This window comes from Caloenas nicobarica, chromosome 9, assembly GCF_036013445.1.
Source record: "Caloenas nicobarica isolate bCalNic1 chromosome 9, bCalNic1.hap1, whole genome shotgun sequence".
Classification (NCBI taxonomy): Eukaryota; Metazoa; Chordata; class Aves; order Columbiformes; family Columbidae; genus Caloenas; species Caloenas nicobarica.
In genome coordinates, this window is record NC_088253.1 from 16660663 (window position 1) to 16685391 (window position 24729).

At 50.1% G+C, this 24729-nt stretch overlaps 2 protein-coding genes and 2 non-coding genes across 5 annotated transcripts; 2 read left to right on the top strand and 2 right to left on the bottom strand.

Annotated features, from left to right (window-relative positions):
• Positions 1 to 494: 494 nt before the first annotated feature.
• Positions 495 to 9485, top strand: ARL2BP (ADP ribosylation factor like GTPase 2 binding protein). Of its 2 annotated transcripts, XM_065641061.1 has the most exons (7): positions 495 to 552; positions 1402 to 1522; positions 3653 to 3714; positions 4458 to 4564; positions 5209 to 5294; positions 6494 to 6590; positions 7721 to 9485. In XM_065641061.1, the coding sequence occupies exons 2-7, from the start codon at positions 1485 to 1487 to the stop codon at positions 7799 to 7801; spliced, it is 471 nt and encodes a 156-aa protein (XP_065497133.1). In that variant the 5' UTR covers positions 495 to 552; positions 1402 to 1484; the 3' UTR covers positions 7802 to 9485. The 2 variants fall into 2 exon arrangements, with proteins under 2 accessions (XP_065497133.1, XP_065497132.1); XM_065641060.1 differs by lacking the exons at positions 495 to 552; positions 1402 to 1522 and adding an exon at positions 3390 to 3503.
• Positions 9486 to 11691: 2206 nt separating this feature from the next.
• On the bottom strand, positions 11692 to 15850 carry PLLP (plasmolipin). Its single transcript, XM_065641159.1, has 4 exons — positions 15720 to 15850; positions 12891 to 13064; positions 12344 to 12463; positions 11692 to 12267 (listed from the first exon to the last, which is right to left on the bottom strand). The coding sequence occupies exons 1-4, from the start codon at positions 15840 to 15842 to the stop codon at positions 12154 to 12156; spliced, it is 531 nt and encodes a 176-aa protein (XP_065497231.1). The 5' UTR covers positions 15843 to 15850; the 3' UTR covers positions 11692 to 12153.
• A 1271-nt stretch (positions 15851 to 17121) lies between these two features.
• TRNAL-CAG (transfer RNA leucine (anticodon CAG)) lies at positions 17122 to 17204 on the top strand. The gene has a single exon. It is a non-coding gene; the product is annotated as a tRNA-Leu (tRNA).
• Positions 17205 to 17376: 172 nt separating this feature from the next.
• On the bottom strand, positions 17377 to 17459 carry TRNAL-CAG (transfer RNA leucine (anticodon CAG)). The gene has a single exon. It is a non-coding gene; the product is annotated as a tRNA-Leu (tRNA).
• Between the last annotated feature and the right edge of the window lie 7270 nt (positions 17460 to 24729).

Below are 24729 nucleotides of genomic sequence, written 5' to 3' on the forward strand. Positions count from 1 at the left end.
TGGCTTCTGGCAAGAGCTGGGGTTACGAATGCTTTTGCACTGGTGGCTGGGGCAGGTTTAAGAAGAAGTCGGCTCTGAGGCAGAAAGACGAACCCAGTGCCAGACGGGTGTTCCGCTCCTGTGGAACATTCGGCCGGAGGTCTGTGCCCGGGTCACCGGGGGCTGCGGCCTCGGGCCCCGCTCTGAGGGGAAAACCTGCCTTAATAACGGCGCGGGGGCTGCGCGTATCATAAGGAAGCACATTATCTATGCCTTCTCTCCATTTTCTTCCTAGCTCAGCCTTTCACAGCCGGATACTAAACTCGGCCCGGGCCGCCGGTTCCAGCCGCCGTCACGGCCCAGCATGGCGGCGGAAACCGCCTGCCCCCCCGCCCCGGCCCTGCCGCGCGCTCTCATTGGGCCTCTGGGGTGTGGGCGGGCCCTCCAGGGCCGCCTCCGCTCTGGGATTGGCTGCGGGCGGGGCGGAAGGAAGCGTTTCCCAGGAGACGGCCGGGCCGGCGGCGTGGGGGGGTGCGTGCGATGGCGGCGCGGCGCTGGCTGCCGGGACCGGCGGTAGGTGTGGGGCAGGGCCGGGGCCGCTCTCCGAGGCGGCGTGGGCCCGATGCCCGTGTTCCTCGGGAAGAGAGGACTGATAAGGGCCGGTCTTCTGGGGGAGAAGATGATGATGGCTGGGCTGCCCGGGTCCCTTTGGGGAGGGGGAGGTGAGGCGGGTGCCTGGACCCCCTGGGGAGGGACAGGGCCGGGGGCTTCGCTCTCCCCAGGAGCCAGGACTGAGGAGGAGGAGGCGAGGGTCACGTTCATCCCTCCTCCCGTGCCGTGGTGCTGCAGAGCTGGTTCCTGCCTGGTGGGCTGCCCTGAAGGCCGGTGTTGGGTGTAACCCAGCAGGGGTAGCGGGAGCTGCTTGTCCCCAGTGCGCACCCAGGACCGGCTCAGCGGCCTGTGCTGCTCTGTGCCCTGTCCTGGGTGGTGGGCCAGCGACTGCTTACAGCCCAGCGCTGGCCGAGCCCCCGGCAGGTGGGATCGCCATCACCTGGCCCGGCAGCTCTTCGGGGTGCACTGCGCCAGGGTGGCATCATCCTCTTATCTGAAATCATTTTCCTGTGTTGTTATAATAGTCATGCATGGAGCCTTCAGAAGTAAAGATATTAAAGTCAAGTGAAACCCCCTTACAGAGGTTAACTGCAAGTGTGAGCGATTTTGAGCCTGTTCTCTGAGTAGGCAGAGAAAGTTCCTAGAGTATTTGAGTTATTAGGGAAAAAAGTATCAGTAACTTTGGAAGAACGTTATTTTGAAATTCCTACATTGAAAAATTAAAAGGTTTACTGCTGATTCACTGTTTGAGAAGTGTATGGTAATTTAACAATTGAATTTGTATTCATGCTAAGTCATGTTATTCCTTAGCACTTTATCTGAAAAGAAGAAATAACCACTCGCAGCAGCAATACAGCCAATTGCCTCTGCTCCAGTCTGGTTATGTGGTAACGATGGAGACTTCTGATGAAGAAAGCTTTGGTGTTGCCGTGTGAGTACACTGCGCTCTGTGTCAGACTTTCAATAAACTGTTTCCTAGTTAAAATATTTTAATAGGAATATAACCACAGGAATGAATTTACACCACACTGATTAGCAGATTCCGCCTCTTAGGAGAACAAGGGCACAGAATGCAAAGCTCCAGGAGTTTCAGGGTTTAGGTGAAGTCAAACTAAATATAACTGCAAGGAGTGTAGCACCAGATACCCCTTGCTAAGTGATCAAAATACATTACGTATATAATAAAAATCAGAGGGTTTGCGTTAATTTTCAATTTCTCCTTCCTTTTCAAGACCATACATTGTCTCAGGTTTCAAGAAGAGACTTCTCTGTGTCCTTCTAGAATGTGAGACTTTTTACAGGTGGCTTCAACCAAATTGTGCACAGGATGCTGCTTCACCCCACATTTGTCTGGCATACTCTTCTAAAGCTTGTGGCAGAAAGGGACGTGTGCCTGCACCTCTGTCACTCTAATTCTTAGATTGGGTTCATTTGTGATGCTCTGTGACCTGCGAGGCCACGTGTTCCTTGGGCTGTTCCTGCAGCACCGCTTGTTCTGGCCTGGATTAGACATGATGAGGAGACAGAGGCTTAACCCACAAGATTGGTGAGCACGTGTTTCTTCAGGTGTGCAGGTGTGTTGGATAGAGAGGCGGAATTGCTTTTGCTTTGAAACAGTTAACATTTCATTATTTGCCTTACAGACCTAAACCAGGGTGTAAATACTTAAAAATTTTTGTTGGAATAAGCTATAAAATCAGTAGTAGTGCTTCTTTTGAGGGGAAAAAAAGGAGTGGAAATTATCCATAGCAAAGTCTCCTGTCCTTGCACATAAACGGCAAGCGATGGGCCCTGTTTCCTGAAGTGGTGTGATGCTCAGGGTATGTAATGCTCAGTGCCAGCTCCTCTCTCGGTGCTGTTGTCCCCGCCGGTGGGACAGCACGCTTTTCCAGTCCCTTGCCTTGGCTTTGCTCATCTCCCATGGCTTAACAGATCACAGATGTTGCTAGAACATTGCTTGGTGATCAGATGCCTTTTTAAATCAAAAATATTTTCATTTTTCAGGGTCAGAATGAGCCCTATGACTTGTTATAGTCAAACTGTCAGTTAAACTGTTGTTGGATTAATTTCACTGGGTTATTATTCAATAGCGAAATAAATGAATTTTTTAAAACTTAGTCTGAAAGTGTTTTGCTCTGTTTGCTAAAGAGAAACTTAAAGAGAAGTAGAGATACGTTTAATTTAATTAAAATGGTGCTTTCACTGATCAAAGCTAATTTTTTCTTAAAGAGAAACGTTCTCTGAGACTTGTTTCCCTCATGTATGAGAAAAGCTTCTTTCATCTGCTGGAGAATATAGGAAGAGTTAATTCCTCACTAAACATGAGGCTCGAATGCCAAGGCCCAAGGAGATTCCGTGGACTATCTAATGTGTCTGAACAAGCTGCACAATAATAAATTTAGCTGAGGGATCCAGAGTCCTGAAATGCTGTTTCCAAAGGTTTCTTCCCTGGATGACTTCAGATCCGTAATGGTGTTCAATATTTGCTCACAACTGAATGGCATTAGGAGGTTGTGCTATTTATTTGTAGCATGCAAGGATGTTTCTTGCAAAAGAAAAAATATTTAAGTTCCTTCGGTTATATAATACTTGTGTACACATGGAGTTTAAGTGGTTCCACAAGACCAAGTATTGCAAAATATTCTCTACAGTGTCCAGAGCTCTGTGATCACCAGGTAGTGTTAAGCAGGGAAGAGAGTGGAAGGAAAGCCTGGGGTAGCAGTTGGGGTTTGTGGGCTGGAAAATGCTTAATTTGCTGTTCTAATGACACCCTTTACATCCTTCTGCACTAGGACTGGAATTATCTTAACAGTAATGCCAGTAAAACACGATTTATAGGAACCGATCTGGAGAAAATACAGTAGAAGCCTGATGAGAATCCCCGTGAAGCAGTCAGTGCCATGGATTGTTTTGTAGGTTGCAACTAAGAAATTATTCAGTTATCTTGTAATTACTGGGTTTATTTGTGCTTAGGCTTTTGTCAACACTTCTTAATGTTAACCTTTATTTCTACTGTGGTTGAAATGTGTATTTATGCAGTACTGTCTTTCTTTACTTTCAGCTCCTCCCCTTCTGATGCAGAGTTTGATGCAGTTATTGGCTATCTGGAGGATATTATAATGGGTAAGCTCTGCAAGCAGTTATAGACAACAAGATGGGTGCTGAACATATTGCAAGCTGCCCTTCTGTTGGCAGACATACAGGGCCAAAATAGTCCCTGCCTACTTCATGGAAGCTTTCCTTCCTTTGTTCCCATGCCCCTGAACCTGCTAGCATGGTAAAATTTAACACTGTCTGTAAGTAAACTTTACATTTATACCTGCTCTATTGAATTCAGTGGTGACCTACAGTGTTAATTTTTATTCTTGTTTCCTTCCACAACTGGAAAAAAAATTCTTCAGCAATTGAAAATGAATCCTGGAGTTTCACTAATATTTTTTTAATTCAAGGAAAGAAAAATTATTTTGGATTATTGCAGGGAAGAGGTACTCACTTCTGCTGACTTGAAAGCCTGAACAAAATGAGGTTCAAAATAAATAACCTTATTAATAAAATGTAAAGCAGGAAGACTTTTTAGCTAATACTAAGTGTAAATGAAACTTATAAGAAGCGATTGTGGATATGTGCATCCCGTTCCATTCTGAACACACAGCTGCTGTTAAATGCAGACCAAAGTCCTGCTGCCCTCCGCCAGCAGCCTCTGTCTTCTGGCTGATGGCTCAGGAACGGAGGCTCAGCAGCAGCTGTGGCACTGGCGTGACTGACTCTGCACGTGTCCTACAACACAGGACTAGTGAATGTGGGGTTTGTGTTGCAAAAAGAATGACTAAACTCGTAACTCTATGATGCGTTTTGTTGTGATCCAGATGAGGATTTCCAGTTAATACAGAGGACTTTTATGGAGAAGCACTACCAGGAGTTTGATGACTCAGAAGAAAACAAGCTCATCTATACTTCTATTTTTAATGAATATGTAAGATACTTTTTCCTGGTTTTCGTATGTATTGCTTTTTCATTTTTATTAAGGCCAGTGTCGGGTTCTGTGTTCCCCCCGCTTTATAAAATACTGGGTTTACACGGCGCAGAGCCAACCTGCTGTCTCTTTCTGAAGCACAGCCATGATCTGCAAGCAAGAAAGATGTTTTCTGGAGCTCTAGGTTCCTTTCTCTTTGTTTCACCTGATGTTTTGGAAGTTGCATATGTCTTGAATAGAAATTTAGCCTATTGCTTTAGTAAATAGTGCATTTAACCTGTGTACATAACAAAGTTTGTTCTTCTCCAGTTGTATTATTTAGTGTATTGGACACTTCAGTTACATTCTTCATAATTATGAAACTGTTTCAGCCTACTGGTCAATACCATTAAATGACTTTAAAATAATTTATTACTAGTGTTTGTTCTCTCACCAATATTCCCAGCAAAAATGTTCAGCACAGTGCCTCAGCAGTGGTGTGAATGATTGAACCAGCAGCACCCAGCTGAGGCATCTGCAGCTGGTTGCCCAGTGAGGATAATAGTGTCAGTAAGGTGTCAGCGTCAGGAAGATGTGCTGGTTTGAAGTCTGCTCCTGAAAATTGTTACGGTGTTATAGGGGTTGTTTGTTTGGGTTTTTTTCAGATCTCTTTAGTAGAGAAATACATTGAAGAAAAATTGCTTGATCGGATTCCTGGTTTTAATATGACTGCTTTCACAATGTCGTTGCAGTAAGTCTCTGCTTTACTTTTGGTTGGGGGGTAGCTCATGTCCCTCTCAGTTATTTCTTTTTATCTAGTTTAGAGCTTAGGTTGGTTCTTCTTTGATTTTAAAAAAAAGTGTTCTTGCAGGCAATGACTGACCACTTTTTTTTGCATTTACCATGTCTTGCTACTCTACATTTCTGAATTGTCATGCTGAAATATATTGGGGCTTACAGGGTAGGAAGAGAAATCAGAATGAGAACACTGGAGGGTTTTCATAATCATCGTCCCTTTGAAAGCAGACCCTTCAAAGGTTAAGTCTCATGCATCTCTCTCAGGCTTGTTGTTGGACACTTAAGTATCCTGGTAGCCTTTCAAGAGTCATGTGGTGAAATACCTTTGTGGCAATTGTTGTACAAAGTGCTCAGAGAAGAGTTTGGTTGTCTTAAGCTTTTGCATTTGGTCACTTTAGCTTAACCAGCTTCCCGAAGAGATCACTTTTGAAAGATCACTGGTTTTCCCCTTGAATAAGAAAATCAAGTGTAATTGGGAACTGAATATCTTAAAATATTGTAATCAATTTAATTTTATGTTTTTAAAAATAAGATATTGGGAAGTTACTATGAATGCACGTAGTATGCTTAGAAGATGGAAAAGCTCCTTTTCATAAGAAGTAAATAATAATTTAAAAAGCCCCATGCACACAAAACCCAACCCTTGACTGTTCAGAAAGTCTCACTGAAATATGCCGATACAGGATCACAGAATCTTGCTTCCAAAATGGTTTCATCAAAAGTCCTCTACCAAGTATCATCAGTCCAGTCCCTTGCTCTTCAGGAATGTGTTTGAGTATTCTGTGCTGCTCCCCAACCGTTCTCACCTTCCAAGAGCCTGTCTAGCTATTTCAGCGCTCAAGATAAATAAATAGATAAATGCCAGTGGAGTGTTAATTCTGATGATTTACAGGTCAGTTTCTTTGTCTGGTTTTCAAGGACTGGTGTGATGTTCTTACATCTTGGATTTAGATAAATATAATATCTTCATGTATTTGGACTGGAAATACTGCAAGGTAATATTTGGCTAAAGTTTCGCTTTATGCTAGACCTGTAATAACATTCTCGCTTGAATTTTGATATTGTTCTACTTGTCCCAATATAATTCATACCATTTAAAAATAAAGAATTTATTTCCCACAGAATTTTCTAATTCCCCAACTCTTTCCACAGACAGCACAAAGATGAAATGGCAGGTGATATATTTGATATGCTCCTCACATTCACTGACTTTCTGGCTTTCAAAGAAATGTTCTTGGATTACAGAGCTGTAAGTATGTCACATTGTTTATTTCCATTGGCGTAATGGCTGTTGGTTTTGTGTGGCTCTGCCTGAGGGTACCAAAGGCAGTGTTACTACAGTAGGCAGCAGCATTTATTCAAACATGTACAGAGTCAAAAGGAAAATAACTTCACTGAGGGGCTATTTAAACTCAAAATGCACATTTAATAATTTCTAGAAAACAGGAATAAAGCTGGCAGGTGGACCAGTTCTTCAGAAAGACAAACTTTCTGCATCTTTAATGTTGAATTCCAGCTGAACATAAGGGAACACTTTTTCATGGTGAGGGTGATGGAGCAGTGGCACAGGCTGCCCAGAGAGGTTATGGAGTCTCCATCCTTGGAGATACTCAGAAGCCATCTGGACACGGTCCTGAGTGGCCCTGCGTGAACAGGGGGTTGGACCGATGACTTCCAGAGATCCCTTCCCACCTTGACCGTTCTGTGAGCCTGTGGCATGGGGTTTTGTTGTTATTTGGTTGAGGGTTTTTTCAGCCAATCCAAAATTAGCTTTTTAAGCTTGTTCCCTTTGTATTTCTCCTCCTGTCTGTCCAGGGTGGAGAAACAAACCAACAAAAGTATTAAGGTTTTGGATGAGCCCTTTCCTAGGGAAATTAAATACATGTAAAGTCTTTCCAGTCACAATTTACAAAGGAGCAAAAGAGTCGAAATTGTTGGCAGAATTGTGTCCTCTGCTGCCTCCCCCCACATTTTCAGTTTTATGAAAACAGGTAGAGGTTGAGGAGAACGAGACAGTCCATGTCTCAGCAGCAGGGATGATTTCAGTTGGGGTTTGCAAACCCCAGGAGCTGGATTTCACTGGTTCTTCAAGCACTGGCTGAACCTGCTGGCTGAGCATTCCTGATTGGGAGCGAACCCAGCTCCGCTCTGACCTGGACTCTTCTTGAGGTTTGGGTTCACCTACAGGTACAAACAGGAGAAAATAAATTCTCTACTAGACATTTTCAAGTCTCACAGCAAGCTGCATGCAATCGTAGGTGCTCAGGTAATGTGTAGTTTTATATTGATTTGATGTAAGAGACAGAATATTAATTTTCTGTTTAATTTTTTGAACAAAGCAGCATTGAGTCAAGGGGGTTTTTTCTTCCCTTTTTCTAGGAAAAAGAAGGTCGAAGTCTGGATTTAAGCAGCGGATTAGTGGTGACTTCATTAAACAAATCATCAATATCCTCTTCCTAGAAGAGTTTATGCACTACTCTCCTCCTCCAGATGAGTGCCGCTGCTTTCATTGGGACATCAAAACACTAAAGGTCTTGAGAATCAAGGTGCTTTTACATGATGAAACACATTCACCCTCCAGACTGTATCGTTAGAGGCCGGACCCTAAAAACATCTGTTTGTGAATTCTACTTGGTATTCAATGACCACAGAATAAGACATTTCCAACTCTACCAGTATTTGTACACCAGCCCAACCATTGCTCACGCTGAGAAGCCCAGCACGCTGAGAGGACAATAAATAGGACTTTGTGCTTGTTATTTGGGTTGGCATCTTCACCGTCTTGCCAAAATATAGAACTTTTCAGAGTCAAGAAGACAGTGTAAAAAGCGTATGTCTCTCTGGCTCTTGGAAGGACAGGTGTGAGTATGTAACCTCTGAGTTCCTCCTTGTCAATATTTTGTTGGTTTGGGTTTTCTTTTTTAATACTTTAATATGATTGTAAGTGCTACAGCTTTCTACTGGAAGAATATGTTTTAATATGTTGATGTTCTATCATAAGATTGTGTCTCAGCTCTGACAATTGAAGTGTTAGTGTGTAAATCTGTCTTCTCTCTGGCTTTTTTAAGCCTCATCCTTAACATGCAAAATTTTCTGTTCCACTTTTGCTCAGGCCCCAGCTAATCTATATTGGGAAAAATAACCACAATAAACTGAAATCTGGCCTATGTATGCAATTTCTTACTTTCTTTTTGGCAGTGGCACAACTGCATTAGTTCTAGTAACATAAGCTTGATGGTAGGTTGGGCGCAGACATGTTGACCACCATGTCACTCACTGCGCTAAATGGCATGCTGATTGAAAGTAATGGTTTTGCTATTAAACCGTTCACAACGCGAGGGCAGCAGTGACTTTTTCAGCAGCTTGCTGGTGGAGCTGTGGCCACAAGCCTGTCACAAAAGCCCAGGTGCATCTCTTGGCAGCTGGGATTAAACTGTGTTTGGAGCTATAGGGTCCCTCTGTTCTTGAGCTGCTCAGACACGTTAATCTGCCGCTTAATGAGGTGCTCAGGCAACGCGAGTATGTCTTTAAAAGCCTAAGAGCAGACGGAAACACGGGGTGACGAGCAGAACTCTCCGCTCTGTCCCGCAGCAGGTTGATGCAGCAGGGGAAATGTCCTTCAGCAGCGAAGGTGTTAGCTGGTGGCTGTCACCTGATGAGAACCCAGCCTAGACAGAGGAAGATGATGGCCAGGCCATTCCACGTTTTTGTTTGTGGACAATAAATGTCCTACAAGAACAAACAAGGTGAAATCCTGTTCCTGTTGACATCCAACAGTGATTTCAACAGTACCAGGATTTTGTTCTTCAGCCGAAATAGTTTTTGAATGCCAGTCAAGACTCCTGGCCACACAGGCAAAAATAAGCCATACTTACACTACAAAATACGATAACGTTAAACAGGTTTGTGGCCAGACCATCACGGCTTTTTAAAAGCTGGCTAGCAAAGCAAAGCAAAGTGTAGTGTATTATGACTCTGCAGTAATTAATCTCATTAAGTTTCTAGTATGTTGTGCTCATGGTTGTGCAGGTTTTTTTGTCTGGAATTATTCTAGTATGTTGAAATCTCCCTCATAAATGCACAAACACAGATACACGCTTCCTTTAACAAAACAAAAAAAATATTCCTTCAGAATTTTTTTAACTTCCTTCAATAAGTTTATGCTTGTCAGATTTGAATGATAAAAGCCAGAAGCTGAAGCAAAATTAAAATTTGCAAGAAATGTCTTCTTTTTTTGTCTTCTTTTATTTTAAAAAAAAGGAGAGTGAGAAATTCTTCTGAGTGTGTTTTGATCAAAAGCGTTTTTTTATAGGCTTTCTGTTCTGGTGAACACCACGCAAGCTCATTTTGATTCTCTTTTCAGCAACAGTAACCTGCCAAGGCAACATGAGTACATCCCCAAAAATGCTAAGTCGCAGCACTGTTGGTTTGAGATGCCTGTTCCTGATCCCTCTCACAGCGGCAAAGCTGGTGACGCTCCATCAGGGGCTCATCCCGCCAGGATTTGCAGGTTTTTACAGGTCTATCTACCACCCATGCTGTAAAAAGCAGCTTTTCCCGTGAGCACAGAAGTGCTCAGGCATATGTGGGCAGGTAGCGAGCAGAGATGATGCTCCAAGATGCTTATTTCCAGAAAAAGAAAAAATGTATGAAAGCATTGGGTCGTGGTTTTAATACAAACCAGGTGCAGCTCCTCTGCCATGTGAATCCTGAGGTTAACATCAGAGAAACTGAAGACTTAAAGTCCAGTTGTTCTTCTACTGTCAGTGTAGGGACTGGAGTTCTTCATTTAACTTCTCACCTGTTTATATGATGTTGACTTTTTAATGTCAGGAAGAGATTTTATCCAATTTTAAAAGAAATGCCTTGAAATGTTTCGATTGTTAATTGTTGAACTAAAATGATTATTTGCACCTAAAACTAAGTATATCCCTGTCATTTTTTTTTTACTAAAAAGTGTTCATTCTTTTCCTGCTACAATTGTTTCAATTCATTACTTAAACTAATGGCAGTATAAATGAGAACGTTAGGCAGTTGTCTTCTGAAGGGAGCTCTGTTGTATTTTGAGCAAGATCTCCCCTAATTTCAGAGGCTACAAAGGACAGTTAGGATGAATTCTTATTTTGACAGGGAATTATATCTCTGTGTTTCCTCCAATACGTTTCTGCCCCTGTGCCGCTCTCTTCTGTCGGTGTGTTTTCTGCGGGCTGCTCTTCCCAGAGTATCTCATCCCTCTGTGATGCTCCTGTCACTCATCCCTGGTTTGGTGCATTTTCCATCAGGCAGAGGGGCTTTTTAAAGAGATTAAATTTCTACATATAATGGATTATCTCTGTGCACGTCTGACTACATATTTTAAGAGTTTTATCGTTGTCATAACAATGCGTGAAGAGGCTGATTTTCATACTGTTACTGATTTTTATATATATATATTCATGGTTGTGGAAACCTGACCCTTCCTTTAGCTCACAGAAAACCAAATAAAGGCAGACTGCCCTGGGGCTAATGAGTTTGTCCAGTCCCTTTTCAATCCACACCTTCCATTAAATTTCCTGAGGGTGCCTCTGGAGACAAGCTGTTAAAACTTTTCCCCACAAGATCATAAGATAAATTTTATGGTGTAGCTCACTGTGCTCCAGCCTTGTCATGTACAGGGATCCGGAAACAAACTGAACTAACTTCATCTGTATTTATTAGCTTGTTACCAGGAGGGTGTGAAGGGGAAAGCTGCTGTGTCTGGCTGGGCGTCACTTCTCGTTCTGACAAACACCAGCCTGTGTGCCCAGGAAATCAAAGGTGAATGTGTTGTCTGCAGCATGGGAGAGCAGCGTGGCGCCGTTCTCCTGAGGCACCAATCCTGTGAGTGTTCCCAGGGCATTTGCAAACTTAGATTTAGTTTTCGAAGAGCACATGTTAACTAACAGGCAGAATTGAGGTGCTGGTTGATGGGGGGGTGTGTGTGGTGCTGAGCCTGGAGGAGGGAGCTCATCAAAGCCGCGGTGCCTCTTTCGTGTTCTCACAGTCCTGGATGCACACTCGCTGTGCGTGTGCATGGACATACATGTGTGTGTGTGCGTGCCGGTATGTAAAGCAAAGCAAGGTGAACCCTGTGGACTTATAGCCTTCCCCCTTGGGGACAGGCTGCAGAGTCCATACGCAGAGCCGAGGTGCAGTCCCCTCCGCCAGCGACATCTCTGCTTTCCACTCTGTGCTGTGCTGTATGTGCCCCTGCTCACGACAGATTTTTTTATTCACAGACTCCAGTGCTGGATTTAGGAAGAGTTTTATTTAAAGCATAAAATTTTTGTTTCAAATTGTTAGAAATCAATACAAGAACAGTTTAGACTGATTCCTTTGCTTAGCCTTCATCCTCCAGCTCTGCCACCATTTATGTATCGTGTTAACAGCAACTACTTACACACCACAGCTGTGAATGACCAGAGACAGGAGCCTGTGCTTGGTTTAGTGAATTTTAGTATTGGAGTGTGCTGAATTGGCAGAGCCCCCTCAGCGGAGCTGCTGCAGCAAGGATCTGGATGAACCCCAGGGACGAGCAGGAGCTTCAGCCTCCAGCGAGTCCGTGTCCCCCCAGCGAGGCTGCGGGTGACAACACCTGGTGGGTTTGTGCTGTGTGCACATCAGCTGGAAGCATCATCAGAGGCCACAGAGCAGTGTCCACACAACCCAGTACTGACCATCACTCCCAGCACAGGCTGGTCTGAGAACAAGACCTGGTGGCACATGAGGCTCCACACTGCCCAGCACCAAGCCCAGCACAAGCTGACCCCAGGCTGGGCTTTGCCGTCCGCTCCTCACGCATGGTCGGTCACTTGGCTGGTGGCTGCGTTGCTGCCGAGCCCTTTCCAGGCACGGAAGCTGAAGAAGGTGCTGGCCACGTAGGTGATCATTGCGATGCCGGCGAAGAACTGGAAGAGCAGACCCCAAGCCTGAGCACGGCAGCCACCCCCACCCCATGGCCCTCACCTGCCCCAAACTACTTACGGACGCCGCGGCTCTTCGGTTCAAGTCCCACTGCCGCCAGGATGTGGGCTGGACGGCAGCCGAGCACGTTACAAAGGCAGAGATGTACAGGACAGTCGCTACAGCATTGAAGATCATCAGCTGGGGAAGGCAAAGAGGAGGTCGTGAGTCTGAACTCCAACTTGTGTGTGCTGGTGTGAGTGATGAGCAAAAGGCTCGGCTTCACGTTCCTCCCTCTTCCCTTGGGGAAACAGCAAAAGGGCCCAACCCCTCAGAGTGGGAACAAGCCTCGGGTTAACATCTCATTAAATACACCCCACTGAGAGGTTTCTGGTTGACACCACGACTGCAGCAGTGACAGTAGCTCTAACTTTCTGGATGATACAGAGCTCCCTGTTTTGAAAATTTTCTAAGCAACTGAGGGGCAGAATGAAATGGTGTCATTGTGCAAAGTGCAGGGGACTTTGCTCCATCAGCCCAGGAAAGCCCGAAGCCTTAATCTTCTTGCAGCATTTCCCCAGGATGTTTCCCACTTGGGATCCCCCCTCCCTCCCTCTTGGCTACGTACCACGAGGGGCCAGGGGATCACAGAGAACTTCAGTTGAAGCTGCAGGAGGTAAGTCACGAGGAAAAGGACTGTTACTATCCAGAGGAAGATGGACACAAACATCACCCAGACGTATGCTGCGTGCAGGTAGTACGTTGTGTCGGCAATTAAAGCCCATACCAGTAAGCCGAGCACCTGTGGGGTGAAATGGGGAAATGTGTTTACATGGTGGTTCCTGCAGGTGGGAAGCAGAATATAGTCCATGAGCCTGGGCTCACTAGACCCTCGTTACTTGGGGGTGGGCTCCTCCCCAGTACTGCTGCCCCAGGAGCTGACAGAGCGATGTCCTGCAAGGCAGGGTGGCTGAAACCTGGCCATCCTCACCACCAAATGTCCCTTCTCAGCCAGGAAGCCTCCATGCCCAGGGCCAGACTCTGCAGGTGCTGCTTCAGTGTTAGGGACATCTCATGGGCTGGATGACAGTTGGACATGAGGGCTCCTTGGGTCCCAGCTCAGCGTTGACCCCCTCCAGGTGCAGCATCATTTAAAAAATAAAAGAAAAAGAAAGCTTCCCTCGACTGGTTAGGTCTGGTCTGGTCTGATCTGGTCTACACCTCCTGTCCTTACAGCTTCTAGGGCTCACCTGTCACTGCTAAGCAGGTTTAACTACACAGCTACTGCAGCTTCATGTGTCTGACAAAAAAGCAGGTGGGTAAGTCTGTGTCTGGGTGTGCTGGGGCAGAAACAAGCAGAACCAGGGCAGAACTGTTCTGTCCTCTCCCTGCAGAGCCCACAGGGCAGAGGCAGCAGCACGGAGCAGGTCTCTGCCCGCAGGTCCCTGGCAGTCAGGGGTGGAAGAACCCAACCCAAGGTGGCACTTCATTTTGATTTTTTTTTTTCTTTCCCTTCCCTGTGCTGCACCCACCCCTGATCTTTGGAATCTGCCCTGCTTTGCTCACAGCGACGTGGCCAGGAAGCAGCTGCCTTTACCATCCCCTCCCTGAGGAACGCCCTGGAGCAGCTACAGCAGCAAGTTTGCAGGTATTTTTTTATTTCAAAGGCTCCTACCCCATGATGGAGCAAGGAGGGGATGGGATACCAGCACATAGTGATGGAGCTGGAAAAAAAAGGCTGTTGCAAAGCAAAGCCCTGTTTGCTCTGCAGCCTCAACCACAGCCTGTGCAGCAGGACACAGAGCTGGGGCTCCAGCAGCCGGTGGGATGCTGGTGGGCTCTGTTCACCACCCTTCATCCCCTCACAACTGAACCAGAGAAAAGTAGGGAGCATTTGCACCTGTTTCTCAAGGGGCAAAGAAACTCCAGCCCTGCAGTCTCCACATTTCCCAGCACAATCAAATGTCCCAGGGAGATCCCCATGACAAGGCGGGGGTGAGAACATGCCACAAATGCAGCTGCAGCATCTTCTGTTTCCCAGCTGGGCTTGGGATCTGTTTGGGCAGAGCTGGTGAAGCCACCAGCACCTCTGCTTTGGCAGGGGAACAGTGGGGAGGAGAAGGGCTCTTTGGAAAGCCGCTCTGCCCCTGCGTAAGCCTTTATTGCTTATTGTTGTGGAAGAAACACAACAGCCTTTGTCCTGCCCGAGTACAACGCCCTGGTGCTTGGCTGCCCTGACAATGTCTCCTTGTCTGTCACATCCATTTCTAGCACTCGTGATCGAAAAATATGCGTTGGGGAGAAACACATATAGGAAAAGCTTGGTGCACTTTGGGAGCAGGAGGCGGCATGTGTGAGCTGCCTTGCTCTGGCTGCATGGGGCAGAAAAGCAGGAGCCCTTAGGAGGAAGGTTTTGGGGAGCAGCAGAGCTTGGTGGACTGGAGCTGGGTGAGCACTTTTAATGATGTGGTCTGAGCAATGGGCTGGAGAGGTAGGACGAGGTGTGGGGTTGAATGGCCCCTTCTGCTGATCTTGGCTCCATCTTTCCTTCCTGATACTTCTGCAAGTCACCCCCTGCAGCATCCTTCCCCGAGTGTTTATTCCCATGTTGCAACCAGCTCAGCCATGCCCAGGGGTCCAAATTTAGAGCAGGGAGCCAGGTCTAAACTGGGTGTTTCACAGTGGCTGCTCAGGGCATGTCCCGCTGCCGCCATCCACAACCCTGCCCCAGAGAGAGAGTACAAGCAAACAGGGTCCCCACCGCAGCAGGGCAGCACCTCGGGCAAACACTGGGGTAGATCACATGCGGCCTCACATGCAGCTGAACACCCACCCCTGTGCACAAACATTGCACCTGAGATCCCAAGTACCAGGAGAGAGCAGCAGCAGGAGTTTATTCCGCGGTTGACTCAGATGCTGAAGAAATAGAGAGGTCATGCTGCTGCACGTTTTGATGGTGCAAAGACCCTTGGGCTTGTCTGAAAGTAGCTGCCAAAGCTTGACTGCTGAGGAGGACAACCTGGAGGGCTGGGAGCACTCGGGGAATGTGAGAGTCCTGTGGGCACCCCAGGAGCGGCCCCAACACACCTCGGCCAGGGGCTTTGGGTGCTGGGATGGGACACGCTAGCTCGTGCCCCGTGGGGATGCCCATGCGGATCAGCCCGTGCCCAGCGCTGGGAGCTGCCGGGCATCGAGCCGAGGTACAACCAGCAAAAGGGCATGAGGACAAGCAGTCGAATTTTCCTCTGGCTTTAGAGAGGGAAGGGGAGAGAGGGGGGCTGAGGGATGTCACAGTTAGAGGCGGATTAGGGTTAGAGAGCGAGGATGGAGTAGGGATGGTGGCCAAAGAGAACCTGCCTGTTTCCAGCCAGGGCAATCGCGAAAAGCATCCAAAGGGGGTGATGCGGTCCCACGGCCGAGCCCCCCCACGCCCGGTGTCCCCTCCCCCGGTACTCACGATCTGGGCGACCATCAGCCCCCCGAGCGGCGAGAGCAGGAAGGCGCCGTCCAGGGCGGGCAGAGCGGCGGAGGGGCCCGGGGAGCCGCCCCGGGACCGCGGGGCACCGGGCAGCCTCGCCATGCCGCGGGCACCGGCACCGGCACCGGCACGGCCCCGGGCCGCCTCCCGCCCCTCCCCGGGCGGAGCTCGGGAACGGCCCCGCCGCCCCCCCGGGCGCCCCGGCTGGGTCCGGCCCGGCCCCGCGCGGCGGGCGGGGGGTGCCCGGCCCCTCCGAACCGGGGAGATGCTGCGACCCCTCCTGTATCATCGTGCACTGGGCGCCCCAGTACGTCCCTGTCTCTCTTGTACTGGGGAGCCCAGCACGGACCCAGCACTCCAGGGACGGCCCCACCAGCGGCAGGACCCCCCTCAACCTCCTGGCCATGCTCTGCCTAAGGCAGCCCAGGACACCACGAATCTTCTTCGTGTCTCATGCCCACTTTGGCCCCACCAGGGCCTTCTTGTGGTCGCCAGCGTGTCCCAGTGCCGGGGGTGGTTCCTCCCCAGGGGCAGGACTTTGCACGTCTCTTTGTTGAACCACAGAATCATAGAATAATTTGGGTTAGAAGGGCCTTCAAAGCTCATCCAGTCCAACTCCTGCCATGAGCAGGGACATCTTCACCAGCTCAGGTTGCTCAGAGCCCCGTCCAGCCTGGCCTGGGATGTCTCCAGGGATGGGGCATCCACCACCTCTCTGGGCAACCTGGGCCAGCGTTTCATCACCCTCAACTTCAGCAGGTTCCCGCCATCCCATTTCTCCAGCCTGTCCAGGTTCCTCTGGGTGGCAGCACGACCTTCTGGAGTATCAGCCACTCCTCCCACTTTGGTGTCACCTGCAAACCTGCTGAGGATGCCCGGCCCCACCATCCAGATCACTGATGAAGATGTTAAACAGGACTGGACCCAGTATTGACCCCTGGGGTACACCACTGGTTATTCACATCCTGCTAGACTTTGTGCCTGGACACCAACAGCTTGTCTAGGAAGATCTTACGGGACATGGTGTCCAAGGCCCTGCAGAAGTCCAGGTAGACAATATCTGCTGCTCTCTGCTCGTCTGCCAAACCCATAATGTCATTGTAGAAGTTTATCACGCTGCTCTCCTGCCCCAGAAGCCATGCTGGCTGCTCCTGACGAACCTCACCTGCGTGGGGATGGTTCCCGCGGTGTTCCACCACATTTCCAGGGGTGGGGACGAGGCTGACGGGTCCTTAGCTCCCCGGAGGTAGGGGGGGTGACACCTGCTTTTCCTCGGGTACCCCTCCCCGCTCACCGTGACCGCTCCGGAACGATCGTGAGTGACCTGGCGGGGACAGCGGCGCCGGAGGAAGGAGGCGGCGGGGAGGGGCAGCCGCGGCAGGTCAGGATGGCCGAGCGGTCTAAGGCGCTGCGTTCAGGTCGCAGTCTCCCCTGGAGGCGTGGGTTCGAATCCCACTTCTGACAGTCGCTTTTTGCGCCGCCCGGTGACCGCTTCTTACTTGGAGGCGACGGGGAAAAGAAAAAAAAGAAAACCTCCACGATCGAAACAACAACAAACCTCCAGTTGAAACCAATTAACTAATTAATTTTAATTAAAAGTAAAACGATCGGATCGTGCGGGGAAAAAGATACGTTTTGTCAGAAGTGGGATTCGAACCCACGCCTCCAGGGGAGACTGCGACCTGAACGCAGCGCCTTAGACCGCTCGGCCATCCTGACAGCGCTGGGGCGCTGTTTGCGCCCCGCGCCACACGAAATGCGGCCGCCGCCGCTCCTGGCTCGGGTTCCCCGCGTCGGGGTCATGGGTGCCGGGCACCGCCGGCTGGGCTCCCCGCGGCTCGCTCTCGGTGGGTTTTGGCTATCGGGGGCCTGCACCGCCCTCCCACCAGGCCTGGGGACCCGGAGCCCTCCTGCACGTGGTTCACGGTGACAGCGGTGCTGCTCAGAGGTGTTGGTACCTTGCTTTGTCTGTACCTGGCAGGTTTGTGACAAATTCTCCACGGGCAAAAAGTTTCCCAAAGGCATAAGCTTGCCGTTAGCGCCCTGGTCAAGTCTCACGACCAGCATTCCCCACACAGGAGAGAAACAATCATGGCTATGCCAGGGAAGCAGCGTGGCTGGCTGAATCGGGAGGGTGAGCTCACCCATATCCACCTCCCGGCAGAAATACCCCGGGGAAAGTCCCGCCGGTAGGGGCAGGGGCAAGGGGGAAAGCAGGTGGTCCGGGGGGAAAAAACCGGGGATGACCACAGCCGGACCACACAATGGCAGGAAACGTGAGTCAGCATCCTGGGCTTCCATGGCAGAGCTTCGGGAAGTGTGAGGAGGAGAGGAAATGCAGCGACCCATCACACTGTAATCCTGCTTATTTATATATCAAAAAAGGAACCAGAAATAGCCAATGGTGTCCCTCTGAGGATGCGATGGAGAACGGCTCTTTGTTATGTGTGCCACTTGCAGAGAAGTCAGCACTTGGGTTTCTCAGCACCTTCTGGCAACTCCTGCTGCTTCTCTGGAGTGTACTTAATATTGGTTTTATATGAAATGTGGTATTATGTATTCTGGAGAAGTGAGCACTGCTAGGGGACTAAAGGAAGTACCAGGACACCTTGAACAACAATTGCATGTGGGACTGGGTGGTGGCACATGGTCTTGGATGTACAACCCACCAAGAGCTGGTGCAGCTGAAAGCCCCTCGGCCACCGCTGAGCCCCAGAGGGTGATTCCAGGCCCGGGTCTGCCCGCCGGGCATGTGCTCCCCAGGGGCTTCATTTAAACCTTCCGCAAAGCGGCTTTTCCTTGAAATACTTCAGCTGGCAATTTGGAGGAAGAGCTGTACTGAGCCTGTCGGCAGCTTCCTACCCTGCCCATGGGTACGGCTCAGAGTTGTTCTTGGCCATCTTTGCATGAGCTGTTGCCAAAAAAACAAGCCGGGAGAGCAATCAGACAAGGGATAAGTGAATGGGGATGTGGAAAGGGAAAAAAACACATCTAGAGCCACATAAATAACCAGCAGAGAAAGCTATTTTTTGAACTCTTCGGTCAGCCTATTGTCCTGCGGTGAAAGTCCCGGCGGCAGAGCAGAGATGGTTATCTGCACCCACGTGCTGCGTCTCAACAAGCAGGCTATGATCCAACGGAACTGAAATCACCTGAAATCCCCTGAAATCCACCCCTCCATGTGGCCCCTCGAGCTGTGGGTCCAGCTCCTGTGTGGGATCTGTGGGAGCCTGGTACCTCCACAGGCTGGGGTTGTCCCGGGAGGTCCCTCCGCTGCCGCGGGAGAGGTGTCCAGCTCTGGAAGTGCCCAGGATTGCAGGGAAGTCGGAATTTGGGAGCCTCGGTCAGCTCCATGTTACCAGCACACAGCAAGGGGATCTGTTATGGGGACACTTTGGCAGGGCAGAGGGGTTTGCTAATTAACTCCGGGACAGAAGCAGCGGTTTTTAGCATGGATGTTTCAGCTGAGGAACCAATAACCGCCGCACGATGGCATTGTCTGCTGCAGCCAGAGGCCATTCCGACTCAGGAAACTCCACAGGAGCCTTCCCCGGGCAGAGCTGGTGTGAGCTCCTCGGGGACAGTGGGACCCTTCAAAGAGCAGGAAAGGACGTGTCCCTTCCTTGTGGCCCCTGTCACCTTGGGGCTGGCAGGGTCAGCGAGGGGCCCTGGCAATGGGTCAGGAGCTGGGGGCACTTTGGGTGGGTTTTTAATTTATCAGCCATCCGGTGAGTGCCCAGGGGAAGCAGCGCAGCCTTTGCAGATGGGGGTCTTTCCTCTCAGCGGATGCCTGTCAGTGGCGGACGGGGGGTCGCAGGGCGGCTGCACCACTGCCCCGTACCCCTCCTGGAGGAAACTTTTGCTCTAGCACTTGCCAGTGCTTCCCCATCCCCTCTGTCACAGCTCTGGGGGACCTCACGGGGTCTTGCTGCCTGCAGTCGGGCTGTTCCCTAAATTCCACCCCACTGGCCTGGAGCAGGTGAATCCATGGTGCTCTGGAGGTGTGGGATGGGGCTGGACATGGAGATTGTCCATGAGGAGGTCTCTGGTCCAGTGCAGCAAGAAGGGGCACAGGCACATCAGCTCTTGCAGCACACAGTTTGTTTTGTTTTGGCACACAGGTGTGAGCAGGACTGCCGTCAGTCACACGCCCTGGTTTGACATCAGCTATGTCCTGGGGGAAATTGTTCCACGAATAGCATTTTGAATCCCAGACATGCTTCATGTCTGTTGTCTTTGATTCTCTCCTATTACCTCCTTGGGGTTAATATGAGGAATCATGGCTCAGAGCAGGAACCACCCTTTATCCTCAGCAACCCCATTTTAAACAATTCCCAGCCAACACCAAAATGCTAACAGCCAGCATCTGTAGCCTGTTGCTCTTTAGGAGGTGAGACAGCTGCTTTGACCCTAAAAACACACCCCACAGCCACCACAGCTGGTCAGGAGCCCAAGGAGATCTTGCAGCAGGAGGCGGGATGCTCCCAGGAAGAAAGTTTGGGTAAGGCAAAAGTGTGTTTCCCTGTGACCAACCTGGTGGGAGATGAGGTCACTAGTGGGGTTATAGCTGAAGCCTGGTGGGAATGTGGAGGCTCTGGGCAGAAGCAGAGGAGAAGGAAACACCCTGTTCCTACAATATGGGGTGCACAAAAGCTGGCGTGGGAGATGGAAGGGGTCTGATGACTCCCTGGTTTCTCTGTTGAGCCAGCAAGGCTTGAAAAGGGTTAAGAACCTGGGCAGAGAAAAGTGTGCCTGTGTTTGTTTTCTTGCAAGCCATGTTTATTGTGCTAGTTCATGTAAAGGCTTGTTGGGTGTTGGAAGCTCTGTGGGCTTCTGGGGCTGTTTGCTGCTGTTTGCTGCTGTTTGCTGCTGTTTGCTGCTGTTTGCTGCTGTTTGCGTGTGTCCCTGGGCACTGGCGGGGAGCTCGGCACATGCCCTGGCCAAGGCTTGGCAGAAAGAGCTGCTTGAACAAGCAGGTTGGCAGCTCTGGTCTGGAGGGCTGTGATGTCCCATTTCTACAAGAGACTGGCAGGGATCTGAAATGTTGTGGGACGGGAGGGCTCAGCTCTGCACAGCGGGTGCCAGTGGCGCCAGCACTGCCCCTGGCAGCTCCTCTTGCCCTTTGGGGCTGGTCTGCAGGTGCCACCATTACGGAGACACCGTTGTGGATCAGCCCCAGTGACACTGCTGGAGAGAGGCTTTCTGGATCTCTACTTCATCGCGGCTTAACAGCAAGCTCATGTCAAACTGGTCCCGCAGCTGCTGTTAGAAGGCACGCAGCCTGCTCCTGCCCTGAGGAGATGGGAAGAGGTGAGCCTTTCCGAGAAGGCAAATAAGCAGAGCTGCTGCTGGCAAACTCCTTTCTTGGAAACTGGCAGCACTCGTGTACAAACATGTAGGACAGAAAAGCGGGAAGGGGGATGTGGAGAGGTGACGATGGTGCTGGCCCGTGCATGCTGGTGGATGAGGGTCTGCAGCAGGAGGGATTTCCCTGCGCCCCTGCGAAGGGCTGGGGCCAGGACCTGGCCATTCCTGCCGGGAGAAGGACTTGCCCCAGGACAGGGGGGGCTACTCCTGATCCTACGGGAGGGATGGGTGAGAAACTGGGGCTGCTGCAAAGAGGCACATGCCTCATCCTCTTCCTCAGCCAGGGCAGCAGGCGCTAGCTTGGCCCTGTGCTCTGGCAGAGGTAAAACCTCAAAGCCACGGCACTTTCCCAGCTCCCCACCTTCTGCCTGTTCCCACAGCAGCTCTGGTAGGACCCTTTTCCGGGGTCCAAAGAGGGGAGACCCCCCCTGTGCCACCCTGGGGTGAGGTGCAGCCACTCTGACACCACGGGACAGCCTGGCAGCAGCTCCTGCAGCAGCTCTGCGAGATCTCTTGTGGTGCATAGAGGTTTCTGGCGTGTCCATCCCAACTGGACCTGCTGCTGCTCTCCCCTCTCTTCCCTGCTGCGCGGTGGTGAGAAACTGCACTTTTGGGGTGAGAAACCGCCCTTTTGGGGGTCATCGGGCACCCCTTCATCAAGCCAGCTCTGTGAAAATGTTCCCTTTGGGGCCTGCAGCTATGCAGAAGGATTGCAACATCGGGACACATTTCAGCTCCATAGGGACCTTGCAGGGACTTGATGTGCTCAGACAAGCCTGTTCTGGAGGAGTCCCAGAACACTCCTTCCCCTTATCTGCAAAGCTGCCCTGATTCCATCTGTGCCATCCAGGCGCATCTCCCAGAAAAGCCATCCCTGTCCACTGTCCTGGGGAAGAGCTCGTGCCCAGGGGCTGCGTTGCTCTGCAGGGGACAAGTTTAGGAAGAGCTTAACTGCATTGCAAACTGACTGACTCTGTGTTTGTTTCTTTGCACACAGTATTTTCAAACAACTCAAGTGTTGTTTACTGCAGCAGTTGTTGCGGTCCTTGGCAGGCTCCGTGGGACAGTCGCAGAATGACTTGTCCTCAGCTCCGGCTGCTGAAGCAAAGGCACCAATTTCCACTGCAGCTATGGACCTTTCCATGCAATATCCCACCAGGATCAGCCACCAGCTTGTGGCTCAGATGTGATGCTGCTGGGGGAAAGATCTGTGTCCCGCAGCCCGGCTGGCCTGGGATGCTGGCCAGTAGATGTTGGCTGCCCAGTAGCTGTTGGCTGCCCCACTGTGGGGAAAAATACAGTGCTGGAGCCCAAATTTGTTGTTATTCACAAGGAAGGAGGAAGCCATTGTGTTCAGAGAAGTGAAAGCCTGTGTGACGTTCTCTGCTATTTTTGAAAATGTTTTCTAAGTAAAGCAGTTTCTTAAAAACACAAGCCCTGCGCTGGTTGATACTTCCCAAGTAAGAGTTGTTCTGTCCCCCGTGGAGAGTCTGGCTGCAGACAGCCCAGACATCTGCTCATCATTTCCTGCCTTTTTCTTTAATGTGAGAAAATTCAAAGTTGTGCAGTGCCAAACAGATTTTCTGCATCCCCTGTCATTTAGTTCTCTCCCTTATTAGGCTAACAGCTCAAGACCTCTACGTTAAGCACAGGCTGAGGACATGTCCAAAATGAGAGGCCACCTTTGGCTCTAAGGAACGGTCTCCTGAGTCTGGCACTGGTTGCCTTGGCCAGGAGACAGGAGGTTGTTGCGTCACTTCTGGACTGCTTTGGGCCATACCACCCAGTGCCATGACATTGCAAAAGCCATCAGGTTTTCTCCACATTGAAGTCAGGGACCGGCTTCACATGCCGGCCTCCCACGTCCTGGCTCACAGCCCTCGCTGCGCGCGTGCTACTCGAGGGAAACTGGAGGAACGTCTAGTGAGTGTGGACGCTGCCTCGAGTCTGAGGTCCTTGGGCTGCAGTAAAGGGGGATTGTGTCAGAGTGGTGGTTGAGCTGCCAGCCCCACTGGGGAGAGGTGTGTCTAGGGCAAGGATGAGCTGCCATGGGGCAGCTCAGAGCTGCGAGCATTAGTAGGGGAAAGAGAATCTCATCATATGTCCAGAGCTGGAGTCCTGGGTCAGCCTGTCTCCTTTGCAGCACCAGGACTGGCTGGACCTTCGCAAAAGTTGAGTGTTCCTGCTGCCGATACCTGCTGGCAGGGGTGCTGGGCTTCCCTGGGCCAGGAAGCCCAGCTCCTGAGGACCTGGGAGCTCCTGAACAGACCATGTAGTGGAAATCACCAGCATTCTCATCTGATCGGCTCTGGCATCTCCCTCTTCCAGGTCACATACAGCTTCCTAGGTCTCACTGGCTTCTTTTTCTCCAGTCACCGCCTGATTTCCAGGAAGACAAACCTACTGTAAAAAGCAGGACATAATCCTTCTTGCATGAGGAGCCAAGAATATCCAAGAAGCATACAATTCTGATGTGGAAACACCCTGTAGGAGACAGGCTGTGTTCTGGGGCAATTTCCTGTTTGTTCAGGACAGAGCTCTTGTTCTCGTGGCGTATTGTTTTGCATATTGGTTTTACAGGGTCAAGGTGCTTTTAGCCTTCGAGAGCAATTCTCCTGGCATTAGTCATATGTTCCTTCCACCTGTGGGGACTTTGACCCTGTGCACAACTTGAGCACCTTCTTATTGAATAGCCCTGGCAAAGCTGCCGTGGGTGAGAAATGCTGGAGCTGCTTTCATGTCTCTCACGGGGAAGATGAGATCTGGCCCTTTGGCCAGTGGGTGTCTGTGGTTTGGAGCAATAAGCTCCTGGCTAGTGGTTGCCAGTGAGCAACCAAACGTTAAGGCTAGGGCATCAGATCAGTCTCTGAGCATGCCTTGTGTTGTCACCAACATCCAGACTTCTCCCTTTCTCCACAGTAGAGCCAGCATTTAAGTAGCAGGACACCCATCCTGATGCGAAACTGTCCTCAGAGCAGAGGAACCGGAGCCAGACACCCACACTCCAACCTCGACACCGAACCGTCTGGCCTGAGTCACAGAGTCCTCTCGTGGGTGCTGGGATCAAACCTGGGGCTGTGTTATATGACCCAGAGGTTATAGTCCAAACTCCAATGGTACGTGGTTGCTCTGCTCATAGTGGATAGCAGGTGCACAGATGTACATTTGCTCATGTTTTTTTCATGTTTTGTATCAGCCTAAAAGCCTTCCTCATTAAACATGACAGTTAAATGGGGAAAAAAATCAACCCTTTTTCCTAGTCTTCTGCTTTTCTTTGCTGCCACACCAGCCCTTCAGGGAGCCTTTGGGTGCTAAGGGTAACAACCTCAAGAAGCCTCCTTCCCGTCCTCCTAAGGAAGAGTGGGGAAGGGCTGCCCCAGCCCGTGGTCTTTGCTGTAAGGATGTGAGATTCATGGTGGGCTTTCTTCCTCCTCAGTCTTGGTCTGCTTGGTTTCCTTTTCATACATTTCCTCACACAGTCTATGTTTCCTGGTTCCCAGTTAATCAGATGTCTGCTCTTTGTTTCCTAGAGAGCTGGTTGTCCCTGACTCGCAGGGTTGCACACTCCATTGCTTAGGTGCTGTGACTCATGTTCATGGACTGGGATTGCTGGTGTCCTCCT